At 41.5% G+C, this 13,613-nt stretch overlaps 1 protein-coding gene across 1 annotated transcript in view; it reads right to left on the minus strand.

The window, feature by feature from the left end:
* Fmr1 (synaptic functional regulator FMR1) overlaps positions 1-13,090 on the minus strand; it is a 150,669-nt gene extending 137,579 nt beyond the window's left edge. Inside the window, exon 1 of the mRNA XM_071684215.1 lies at positions 12,746-13,090. Within this exon, the coding sequence (XP_071540316.1) occupies positions 12,746-12,796 (51 nt within the window). The 5' untranslated portion in view covers positions 12,797-13,090. The remainder of the gene's footprint in view (positions 1-12,745) is intronic.
* Between the last annotated feature and the right edge of the window lie 523 nt (positions 13,091-13,613).

The following is a 13,613-nucleotide window of genomic DNA, read 5'->3' on the forward strand; positions in this document are numbered from 1 at the left end:
AGGTACTGAAAGCTTTGTGGAAGATGAAATCCAGCAAGGCAGCAGTTTTGGAAGTACTGCAGGAGAATTCATTAAAAACAGGGTGACTGTGTTGTTGAACAGTTGGTAAGGATATTCAATGTATGTACAGATCATGGTGAAGTGCCTGAGAATTGGTGGAATGCATGCATAGTACCATTGTACAAAGGCAAAGTGGATAAAGGTGAGTGTTCAAACTATAGAGGCAAAAGCCTGTTGGGTATTCCTGGGAAATTATATGGGAGGGTATTGATTGAGAGGGTGAAGGTATGTACAGAGCATCAGAATGGGGAAGAGCACTATGGTTTCAGAAGGGGTAGAGAATGTGTGGATCAGGTGTTTGCTTTGAAGAATGTATGCGAGAAATATTTAGAAAAACAAATGGATCTTTATGTATCATTTATGAATCTGGAGAAGGCATATGATTGGGTTGATAAAGGTGCTTTGTGACAGGTTTTAAGAGTATATGGTGAGGGAGTAAGTTGCTAGCAGCAATGAAAAGTTTTTACCATGGATGTAAGGCATGTGTATGAGTAGGAAGAGAGGAAAGTGACTGGTTCTCAGTAAAGGTCAGTCTGAGGCAGGGGTGTGATGTCCCCATGGTTGTTTATTTAGTTTATGTATGGGGTGGTTAGGAAGGCAAATGCAAGAGTTTTGGAGAGAGGGGTGAGTATGCAGTCTGTTTGGGGTGAGAGGGACTGGGAAGTGAGTCAGGAAGCATTTGCCAATGATACAGCTCTAGTGGCTGATTCAAGTGAGAAACTGCAGAGGCTGGTGACTAACTTTGGAAAAAGTTGTGTGAAAGGAGAAAGTTGAGTTAATGTGAATAAGAACAAGGTTATTAGGTTCAGTCGGGTTGAGGGACAAGTTAATTGGGATGCAAGTTTGAATGGAGAAAAACTGGAGAAAGTGAAGTGTTTTAGATATCTGGGAGTGGACTTAGCAGCGGATGGAACCATGGAAGTAGAAGTGAGTCACAGGGTGGGGGAAGGGGGCAAAGGTTCTGGAAGCAATGAAGAATGTGTGGAAAGAAAGAACGTTATCTCAGAGAGCAAAAATGGGTATGTTCGAAGGAATAGTAGATACAACAGTGTTACATGGTTGCGAGGCATGGGCTATAGGTACGGCTGTATGGAGGAGGGTGGATGAGTTGGAAATTAAATGTTTGAGTACAATATGTGGTGTGAGGTGGTTTGATCAAGTAAGAAATGAAATGTTAAGGGAGATGTGTGGAAATAAAAAAGTGCATGGTTGAAAGAGCAGAAGAGGGTTACTGAAATGATTTGGACATATGGAGAGAATGAGTGAGGAAAGATTGGCAAAGAGGATATATGTGTCAGAGGTGAAGGGTACAAGGAAAAGTGGGAGACCAAATTGGAGGTGGAAAGATGGAGTGAAAAAGGTTTTGAGCAATCGGGGCCTGAACATACATGAGGGTGAGAAACATGCAAGAAATAAGAGTGAGTTGGAATGATGTGGTATACCGGGGTCGACGTGTTGTTGATGGACTGAGCAAGGGAATGGGAAGAGTTTAGGGTAAACCAGGGAAAGGTCTGTGGGGCCTGGATGTGGATAGGAAGCTGTGGTATCGGTGCATTACACATACATGAGGGTCAGAGACATGGAAGAAATAAGAGTGAGTTGGAATGATGTGGTATACCGGGGTCGATGTGTTGTCAATGAACTGAGCAAGGGCATGTGAAGAGTCTAGGGTAAACCATGGAAAGGTCTGTGTGGCCTGGATGTGGATAGGAAGCTGTGGTATTGGTGCATTACACATGACAGCTAGGGACTGAGTGTGAATGAATGTGGCTTTTTTGTCTTTTCCTGGTGCTACCTCACTGGAGGGGGGTTGGGAATGATGACAGGAATGGATGAAAGCAACAAGTATGAATATGTACATGTGTATGTACATACATGTCTGTGTACATAGGTATACAGTGAAATGTATATTCATGTGTACGTGCATGTATGGGCGTTTATGTATATATGCATGTATATGAGTGGCTGGGCTGTTCTTCGACTGTTTCATTGCACTACCTCGATGATGCAAGACACAGCGATTAAGTAAAATAATAATAAAATAATAATATATTCATTTATATTTATATTTATGGTATTGCAGTGGAATTTATTAAAAAAGGGGGTGACTGTATTGTTGACTGGTTGGTAAGGTTATTTAATATATGTATGACTCATGGTGAGGTGCCTGAGGATTGGCGGAATGCGTGCATAGTGCCATTGTACAAAGGCAAAGGGGATAAGAGTGAGTGCTCAAATTACAGAGGTATAAGTTTGTTGAGTATTCCTGGTAAATTATATGGGAGAGTATTGATTGAGAGGGTGAAGGCATGTACAGAGCATCAGATTGGGGAAGAGCAGTGTGGTTTCAGAAGTGGTAGAGGATGTGTGGATCAGGTGTTTGCTTTGAAGAATGTATGTGAGAAATACTTAGAAAAGCAAATGGATTTGTATGTAGCATTTATGGATCTGGAGAAGGCATACGATAGAGTTGATAGAGATGCTCTGTGGAAGGTATTAAGAATATATGGTGTGGGAGGAAAGTTTTTAGAAGCAGTGAAAAGTTTTTATCGAGGATGTAAGGCATGTGTACGTGTAGGAAGAGAGGAAAGTGATTGGTTCTCAGTGAATGTAGGTTTGTGGCAGGGGTGTGTGATGTCTCCATGGTTGTTTAATTTGTTTATGGATGGGGTTGTTAGGGAGGTGAATGCAAGAGTTTTGGAAAGAGGGTTAAGTATGAAGTCTGTTGGGGATGAGAGAGCTTGGGAAGAGAGTCAGTTGTTGTTCGCTGATGATACAGCGCTGGTGGCTGATTCATGTGAGAAACTGCAGAAGCTGGTGACTGAGTTTGGAAAAGTGTGTGGAAGAAGAAAGTTAAGAGTAAATGTGAATAAGAGCAAGGTTATTAGGTACAGTAGGGTTGAGGGTCAAGTCAATTGGGAGGTGAGTTTGAATGGAGAAAAACTGGAGGAAGTGAAGTGTTTTAGATATCTGGGAGTGGATCTGGCAGCGGATGGAACCATGGAAGCGGAAGTGGATCATAGGGTGGGGGAGGGGGCGAAAATCCTGGGGACCTTGAAGAATGTGTGGAAGTCGAGAACATTATCTCGGAAAGCAAAAATGGGTATGTTTGAAGGAATAGTGGTTCCAACAATGTTGTATGGTTGCGAGGCGTGGGCTATGGATAGAGTTGTGCGCAGGAGGATGGATGTGCTGGAAATGAGATGTTTGAGGACAATGTGTGGTGTGAGGTGGTTTGATCGAGTGAGTAACGTAAGGGTAAGAGAGATGTGTGGAAATAAAAAGAGCGTGGTTGAGAGAGCAGAAGAGGGTGTTTTGAAGTGGTTTGGGCACATGGAGAGGATGAGTGAGGAAAGATTGACCAAGAGGATATATGTGTCGGAGGTGGAGGGAACAAGAAGAGGGAGACCAAATTGGTGGTGGAAAGATGGAGTGAAAAAGATTTTGTGTGATCGGGGCCTCAACATGCAGGAGGGTGAAAGGAGGGCAAGGAATAGAGTGAATTGGAGCGATGTGGTATACCGGGGTTGACGTGCTGTCAGTGGATTGAAGCAGGGCATGTGAAGCGTCTGGGGTAAACCATGGAAAGCTGTGTAGGTATGTATATTTGCGTGTGTGGACGTATGTATATACATGTGTATGGGGGGGGGGGTTGGGCCATTTCTTTCGTCTGTTTCCTTGCGCTACCTCGCAAACACGGGAGACTGCGACAAAGTATAAAAAAAAAAAAAAAAAAAAAAAAAAAATATTTATCATCATTTGTCACTGTCTCCCGTGTTAGCAAGGTAGCGCAAGGAAATAGACGAAAGAATGGCCCAACCCACCCACATACATATGTATATACATAAACGCCCACACACACACACACATACATATACCCATACATTTTAACTTATACAAACATACACATAAACAGACGTATACATATATATACGCATGTACATATTCATACATGCTGCCTTCATCCATTCCCACTGCCAACCTGCCACACATGAAAATGGCATCCCCCTCCCCCAGCGTGCGCGTAAGGTAGCGCTAGGAAAAGACAACAAAGGCCACATTCGTTCATACTCAGTCTCTAGCTGTCATGTGAAATGCACTGAAACCACAACCACAGCTCCTTTTCCACATCCAGGCCCCACAAAACTTTCTATGGTTTACCCCAGAAACTTCATAGGGTGGGGGAGGGTGCGAAAATTCTGGGAGCGTTGAAGAGTGTGTGGAAGTCGAGAACATTATCTATAAAAGCAAAAATGGCTATGTCTGAAGGAACAGTGGTTTCAACAATGTTGTATGGTTGCGAGGCGTGGGCTATGGATAGAGTTGTGCGTAGGAGGGTGGTTGTGCTGGAAATGAGATGTTTGAGGACAATATGTGTGAGGTGGTTTGATCGAGTAAGTAATAATAGGGTAAGAGAGATGTGCGGTAATAAAAGAGTGTGGTTGAGAGAGCAGAAGAGGGTCTTTTGAAATGGTTTGGGCACATGGAGAGAATGAGTGAGGAAAGATTGACCAAGAGGATATATGTGTCAGAGGTGGAGGGAACAAGGAGAAGTGGGAGACCAAATTGGAGGTGGAAAGATGGACTGAAAAAGATTTTGAGTGATCGGGGCATGAACATGCAGGAGGGTGAAAGGCGGGCAAGGAATAGAGTGAACTGGATCGATGTGGTATACCGGGGTTGACGTGCTGTCAGTGGATTGAATCAGGGCATGTGAAGCGTCTGGGGTAAACCATGGAAAGTTCTGTGGGGCCTGGATGTGGAAAGGGAGCTGTGGTTTCGGGCATTATTGCATGACAGCTAGAGACTGAGTGTGAACGAATGGGGCCTTTGTTGTCTTTTCCTAGCGCTACCTCGCACACATGAGGGGGGAGGGGGATGGTATTCCATGTGTGGCGAGGTGGCGATGGGAATGAATAAAGGCAGACAGTGTGAATTGTGTGCATGGGTATATATGTATGTGTCTGTGTGTGAATATATATGTGTACATTGAGATGTACAGGTATGTATATTTGCATGTGTGGACGTGTATGTATATAGGGATGGGTTGGGCCATTTCTTTCGTCTGTTTCCTTGCGCTACCTCGCAAACGCGGGAGACAGCGACAAAGCAAAATAATAATAATAATATAATAATATGATTCATGGTGAGGTGCCTGAGGATTGGCGGAATGCATGCATAGTGCCATTGTACAAAGGCAAAGGAGATAAGAGTGAGTGCTCAAATTACAGAGGTATAAGTTTGTTGAGTGTTCCTGGTAAATTATATGGGAGGGTATTGATTGAGAGGGTGAAGGCATGTACAGAGCATCAGATTGGGGAAGAGCAGTGTGGTTTCAGAAGTGGTAGAGGATGTGTGGATCAAGTGTTTGCTTTGAAGAATGTATGTGAGAAAAACTTAGAAAAGCAAATGGATTTGTATGTAACATTTATGGATCTGGAGAAGGCATATGATAAGAGTTGATAGAGATGCTCTGTGGAAGGTACTAAGAATATATGGTGTGGGAGGCATGTTGTTAGAAGCAGTGAAAATTTTTTATTGAGGATGTAAGGCATGTGTACGTGTAGGAAGAGAGGAAAGTGATTGGTTCTCAGTGAATGTAGGTTTGCTGCAGGGGTGTGTGATGTCTCCATGGTCGTTTAATTTGTTTATGGATAGGGTTGTTAGGGAGGTGAATGCAGGAATTTTGGAAAGAGGGAAAAGTATGAAGTCTGTTGGGGATGAGAGAGCTTGGGAAGTGAGTCAGTTGTTGTTCGATGATGATACAGCGCTGGTGGCTGATTCATGTGAGAAACTGCAGAAGCTGGTGACTGAGTTTGGTAAAGTGTGTGAAAGAAGAAAGTTAAGAGTAAATGTGAATAAGAGCAAGGTTATTAGGTACAGTAGGGTTGAGGGTCAAGTCAATTGGGAGGTAAGTTTGAATGGAGAAAAACTGGAGGAAGTGAAGTGTTTTAGATATCTGGAAGCAGAAGTGAATCATAGGATGGGGGAGGGGGGCAAAATTCTTGGGAGCCTTGAAGAATGTGTGGAAGTCGAGAACATTATCTATAAAAGCAAAAACGGCTATGTTTGAAGGAACAGTGGTTCCAACAATGTTGTATGGTTGCGAGGCGTGGGCTATGGATAGAGTTGTGCACAGGAGGGTGTATGTGCTGGAAATGAGATGTTTGAGGACAATATGTGGTGTGAGGTGGTTTGATCGAGTAAGTAATGTAAGGGTAAGAGAGATGTGTGGAAATAAAAAGAGCGTGGTTGAGAGAGCAGAAGAGGGTGTTTTGAAATGGTTTGGGCACATGGAGAGAAAGAGTGAGGAAAGATTGACCAAGAGGATATATGTGTCGGAGGTGGAGGGAACGAGGAGAAGGGGGAGACCAAATTGGAGGTGGAAAGATGGACTGAAAAAGACTTTGAGTGATCGGGGCCTGAACATTCAGGAGGGTGAAAGGCGGGCAAGGAATAGAGTGAATTGGATCGATGTGGTATACCGGGGTCGACGTGCTGTCAATGGATTGAATCAGGGCATGTGAAGCGTCTGGGGTAAACCATGGAAAGTTCTGTGGGGCCTGGATGTGGAAAGGGAGCTGTGGTTTCAGGCATTATTGCAAGACAGCTAGAGACTGAGTGTGAACGAATGGGGCCTTTGTTGTCTTTTCCTAGCGCTACCTTGCACACATGAGGGGGGAGGGGGATGTTATTCCATGTCTGGCGAGGTGGTGATGGGAATGAATAAAGGCAGACAGTGTGAATTGTGTGCATGTGTATATATGTATGTGTCTGTGTGTGTATATATATGTGTACATTGAGATGTATGGGTATGTGTATTTGCGTGTGTGGACGTGATGTATATACATGTGTATGGGGGTGGGTTGGGCCATTTCTTTCGTCTGTTTCCTTGCGCTATCTCGCAAACGTGGGAGACAGCGACAAAGCAAAATAAATAAATATATGCGTGTGTGTATGTGGGTCCGCTGGGCCATTCTTTCGTCTGTTTCCTTGCGCTACTTTGCTAATGCAGGAGACAGCAACTAAGTATAATATATATATATATATATATACATATATATATATATATATATATATATATATATATATATATATATATGTATATATGTATATATATATATATATGTATATATATGTATGTATATATATATATATATATATATATATATATATATATATATATATATATATATATATATTTTTTTTTTTTTTCATACTATTCGCCATTTCCCGCGATAGCGAGGTAGCGTTAAGAACAGAGGACTGGGCCTTTGAGGGAATATCCTCACCTGGCCCTCTTCTCTGTTCCTTCTTTTGGAAAATTAAAAAAAAAAAACGAGAGGGGAGGATTTCCAGCCCCCCGCTCCCTTCCCTTTTAGTCGCCTTCTACGACACGCAGGGAATACGTGGGAAGTATTCTTTCTCCCCTATCCCCAGAGAAGGGGGCCAGGTGAGGATATTCCCTCAGTGGCCCAGTTCTCTGTTCTTAACGCTACCTCGCTAACGCGGGAAATGGCGAAGTTTGAAAAAAAAAAAAAATATATATATATATATATATATATATATATATATATATATATATATATATATATATATATCCCTGGGGATAGGGGATTAAGAATACTTCCCACGTATTCCCTGCGTGTCGTAGAAGGCGACTAAAAGGGGAGGGAGCGGGGGGCTGGAAATCCTCCCCTCTCGTTTTTTTTTTTTTTTCAATTTTCCAAAAGAAGGAACAGAGAATTGGGCCAGGTGAGGGTATTCCCTCAAAGGCCCAGTCCTCTGTTCTTAACGCTACCTCGCTAATGCGGGATATGGCGAATAGTTTGAAAGAAAGAAATATATATATAGGTACAGTAGGGTTGAGGGTCAAGTCAATTGGGAGGTAAGTTTGAATGGAGAAAAACTGGAGGAAGTAATGTGTTTTAGATATCTGGGAGTGGATCTGGCAGCAGATGGAACCATGGAAGCGGAAGTGAATCATAGGGTGGGGGAGGGGGCGAAAATCCTGGGAGCCTTGAAGAATGTGTGGAAGTCGAGAACATTATCTCGGAAAGCAAAAATGGTTATGTTCGAAGGAATAGTGGTTCCAACAATGTTGTATGGTTGCGAGGCGTGGGCTATGGATAGAGTTGTGCGCAGGAGGGTGGATGTGCTGGAAATGAGATGTTTGAGGACAATATGTGGTGTGAGGTGGTTTGATCGACTAAGTAATGTAAGGGTAAGAGAGATGTGTGGAAATAAAAAGAGCGTGGTTGAGAGAGCAAAAGAGGGTGTTTTGAAATGGTTTGGGCACATGGAGAGAATGAGTGAGGAAAGATTGACCAAGAGGATATATGTGTCGGAAGTGGAGGGAACGAGGAGAAGTGGGAGACCAAATTGGAGGTGGAAAGATGGAGTGAAAAAGATTTTGTGTGATCGGGGCCTGAACATGCAGGAGGGTGAAAGGAGGGCAAGGAATAGAGTGAATTGGATCGATGTGGTATACCGGGGTTGACGTGCTGTCAGTGGATTGAATCAGGGCATGTGAAGCGTCTGGGGTAAACCATGGAAAGCTGTGTAGGTATGTATATTTGCGTGTGTGGACGTGTATGTATATGCATGTGTATGGGGGTGGGTTGGGCCATTTCTTTCGTCTGTTTCCTTGCACTACCTCGCAAACGCGGGAGACAGCGACAAAGCAAAATATATATATATATATATATATATATATATATATATATATATATATATAAGACAAGGGAGCAAATGGGAACTTCAGTGAAGGGCGCAAATGGGGAGGTGATAACAAGTAGTGGTGATGTGAGAAGGAGATGGAGTGAGTATTTTGAAGGTTTGTTGAATGTGTTTGATGATAGAGTGGCAGATATAGGGTGTTTTGGTCGAGGTGGTGTGCAAAGTGAGAGGGTTAGGGAAAATGATTTGGTAAACAGAGAAGAGGTAGTGAAAGCTTTGCGGAAGATGAAAGCCGGCAAGGCAGCAGGTTTGGATGGTATTGCAGTGGAATTTATTAAAAAAGGGGGTGACTGTATTGTTGACTGGTTGGTAAGGTTATTTAATGTATGAATGACTCATGGTGAGGTGCCTGAGGATTGGCGGAATGCATGCATAGTGCCATTGTACAAAGGCAAAGGGGATAAGAGTGAGTGCTCAAATTACAGAGGTATAAGTTTGTTGAGTATTCCTGGTAAATTATATGGGAGGGTATTGATTGAGAGGGTGAAGGCATGTACAGGGCATCAGATTGGGGAAGAGCAGTGTGGTTTCAGAAGTGGTAGAGGATGTGTGGATCAGGTGTTTGCTTTGAAGAATGTATGTGAGAAATACTTAGAAAAGCAAATGGATCTGTATGTAGCATTTATGGATCTGGAGAAGGCATATGATAGAGTTGATAGAGATGCTCTGTGGAAGGTATTAAGAATATATGGTGTGGGAGGAAAGTTGTTAGAAGCAGTGAAAAGTTTTTATCGAGGATGTAAGGCATGTGTACGTGTAGGAAGAGAGGAAAGTGATTGGTTCTCAGTGAATGTAGGTTTGCGGCAGGGGTGTGTGATGTCTCCATGGTTGTTTAATTTGTTTATGGATGGGGTTGTTAGGGAGGTAAATGCAAGAGTTTTGGAAAGAGGGGCAAGTATGAAGTCTGTTGGGGATGAGAGAGCTTGGGAAGTGAGTCAGTTGTTGTTCGCTGATGATACAGCGCTGGTGGCTGATTCATGTGAGAAACTGCAGAAGCTGGTGACTGAGTTTGGTAAAGTGTGTGGAAGAAGAAAGTTAAGAGTAAATGTGAATAAGAGCAAGGTTATTAGGTACAGTAGGGTTGAGGGTCAAGTCAATTGGGAGGTGAGTTTGAATGGAGAAAAACTGGAGGAAGTGAAGTGTTTTAGATATCTGGGAGTGGATCTGGCAGCGGATGGAACCATGGAAGCGGAAGTGGATCATAGGGTGGGGGAGGGGGCGAAAATTCTGGGGGCCTTGAAGAATGTGTGGAAGTCGAGATCATTATCTTGGAAAGCAAATATGGGTATGTTTGAAGGAATAGTGGTTCCAACAATGTTGTATGGTTGCGAGGCGTGGGCTATGGATAGAGTTGTGAGCAGGAGGATGGATGTGCTGGAAATGAGATGTTTGAGGACAATGTGTGGTGTGAGGTGGTTTGATCGAGTGAGTAACGTAAGGGTAAGAGAGATGTGTGGAAATAAAAAGAGCGTGGTTGAGAGAGCAGAAGAGGGTGTTTTGAAGTGGTTTGGGCACATGGAGAGGATGAGTGAGGAAAGATTGACCAAGAGGATATATGTGTCGGAGGTGGAGGGAACAAGGAGAAGAGGGAGACCAAATTGGAGGTGGAAAGATGGAGTGAAAAAGATTTTGTGTGATCGGGGCCTGAACATGCAGGAGGGTGAAAGGAGGGCAAGGAATAGAGTGAATTGGAGCGATGTGGTATACCGGGGTTGATGTGCTGTCAGTGGATTGAATCAAGGCATGTGAAGCGTCTGGGGTAAACCATGGAAAGCTGTGTAGGTATGTATATTTGCGTGTGTGGACGTATGTATATACATGTGTATGGGGGGGGGTTGGGCCATTTCTTTCGTCTGTTTCCTTGCACTACCTCGCAAACGCGGGAGACAGCGACAAAGTATAATAAAAAATATATATATATATATATATATATATATATATATATATGTGTGTGTGTGTGTGTGTGTGTGTGCATATATGTATAAATATACACTTATGTTTATGTGAGCAGAGGTGTTTTTCTTCATTTGTTTCCTGGTGCTACTTCACTAATACAGGGAATGTGGCAATCATATATAAAAAAAATACACATCAAAAAAGAAAGTATGGCACCAAAAATCATACTCTGTATCATTCGTTCTATTCCCTACAGAATACAGTACTATTATGTAACAATACAACTCAATATACAATGTTATAATGCACACACAAATTGGTAAGTCACCAGTGTTTTGTTTACTTTTATGTCAGCCCAATATCTTTCTCCACTAAACATACTTATCACACAATAAGCTTAACTGATTAATGTAAGAGTAAGTAATATAATTGTGAAAAAAAAACCTAAGAATACCTCATCTAACCTTACTAAGTATCCATGATGTATAGTAAAAACACAGTAAATTAATCTATTGTTGCTGAGAAATGCATGGAAATGGGAAATTGGGCAGCTGCATGACTGGCCACTTGGTCTCATCTGATTGTTAATACTTGTCGGCAGTTAAGACTTTACTGTCATGGATTTGACTGGTATAATTCAACTAGGATGTTAAACATTAAGATGAATCTTGACTGCCTGAAAGGTAACATCAGGTTTCAATAAGTTCTGTAAAGTTTACAGTATCATATAATTATAACATTTTTTCCCCGATTTTCATAATCCTCATCATTATCAACTTAACCAATATTGCAGAATTAACTATAATGCACAGAGTAAGGTTCACAACTGTTCATAAACTGAATTTTCTAGACACTGTACTAGTATTATAAAACTAAACTGCAATATCCAAAGCTAGTTTCAAAGCATGGTTAAACTGATAAATCAGCTACCTAAATTTTACTCTTTTGTGTACAAATGAAATATAAAAAAAGAGATTTTGGTAACTATTCTGCTTATATCAAAACCCTATTCCCAAGGCCACTCCAGTGGATGCAAGCAATTACTGATCATTTCACAGTTATTCCTAAAGCCCCTTCAGCGGATGAAACCATGACAGCAGTAACAATAACATTCTATAAACCAATATAACACGTTAATAAGGTACACCTCTGCCACTAAGGAAAGTTCGGTACAGTGTATCTAAAAAGTTCACATTTCCTTTTCTTTGTTCTTATGTATTTTTCAATTACCTCTTCTTCAATGCCCTATCCATTTCCATGTTATTGTCACGGGAAAGGAAAATGTACTCTAAACTACTCCCCAAGTACATTAAGTCAATGCACTCTATTGCAAACATAATCACTTCATATCATATAAATGTCTAAGCCACACCAGAGCAAAACACTGAGCATATCATAACACTGCACATCAATGCAGATATATAACATGTACAGGCTGTTTATACTCGCTTAAGTGAGTATCACAAGGTATAAGTAAAATATAAGAATTGTACATGGTTCCATAGTGCACACTCTCTCAAACTACATGTGAAACAGCTGCAATATGACCTTCAAAACAAAAATTTGAACCATCAGGCAAGCACCAACCTTAATAAATAACATCATCTTTATCCAACGTCTGAGCAGCAAACATACTCTCTTACAAAGGGAGCAACCACCACCTATACTTTATGGTAACGGTTCTACCATAGCTGATCTACACTGTGACAACTGCAACATGACTAAACCTACAAATACCTGCACTCAAATCACCTCATTCAGCAAATAATGTCAGTAAATCTTATATTCACATGGTCATACATGAAACTCCGAAGCACCATAGTTACTAAGAAGGCCCTCAGTATAAGTGTTAAAAAGATAATACTGAAAATACAGTGCACGTCAGTATTTTGTTTACATTTTCTGGCCATCAGCTGGATTTTGTCAACAAGGTTACAGCACCCCTGCCAACACCTACAGCTTCCAACACATCATATGCCTCTAAACTAAAGAAGCATAAACAGTGAAAACTGAGGCTTATAGCCTACAGATATCTTAGCACAGAAACTACCTTATAATAGGCCCCGTGAGGACCCAGAACTTCAACACTGAGCTCGTCCATCTTGATACCGGCTGGGAATGCTGGGAGTTTCTGCCTTTCGGTGGGACAACCACGCAAACTTGCTTCCACTAGGGTTGGATCCTGGGTAAAGCACTAATACTAGAGTTAACTGAGCTTCTTTCTCGCTCTCACACATATACGAGATGGTAAGAAAGCTGTTCTATGTTATATTCATTTTGAACGATGGATGACACGAGCATTTTAGCAAAGAAAAGTTTTAAGAGCAGATTTCGTGTTCGCTGACACCAGAATACACCTCACCAGACGAGTGATGAGCTCAGCCAATCAAAAGGCACCTTACTCCCCTGTAACCAATCAGAACTCCCTATGAAATAAACAGTGAGAATAACTATAATTTTCTTTTTAAATATTTCAGAGTTTGAACAGATATCCTTAGAGTTCACATATCACCATGAATATGAAACCAAGCGCCAATCTTTTTTTTCTAAATGCCCTCTCCATTACACAGTCTAATAACAATGTATTTGCTTATATATGCAATGAGCCTTGTACCGTTCCCGTTCGGTACATTTATTCTGCTTAGTTGTTCATTGTCATGAAAACTATACCGCAAGATCTTCAAATAAGTTTTTATATGATAGAAGAGTATGAAAGAAAGTACTGCATGATTTTTCTTATTATGAAAGAACACTGGATCTTTGTAGCTTTAACGCAACTTTTCAAATCAAGGGGAAAACAAATTTTTAGATAAGAAGATCTTGTTTATGCGGTGAAAAATTCAAATGTTCATCCAAAGTTAAGAACACAATGAAAGAAAATTAATACGCATATACACAAAAAATAATGTTAGTATGAA

This window comes from Panulirus ornatus, chromosome 37, assembly GCF_036320965.1.
Source record: "Panulirus ornatus isolate Po-2019 chromosome 37, ASM3632096v1, whole genome shotgun sequence".
Lineage (NCBI taxonomy): Eukaryota > Metazoa > Arthropoda > Malacostraca > Decapoda > Palinuridae > Panulirus > Panulirus ornatus.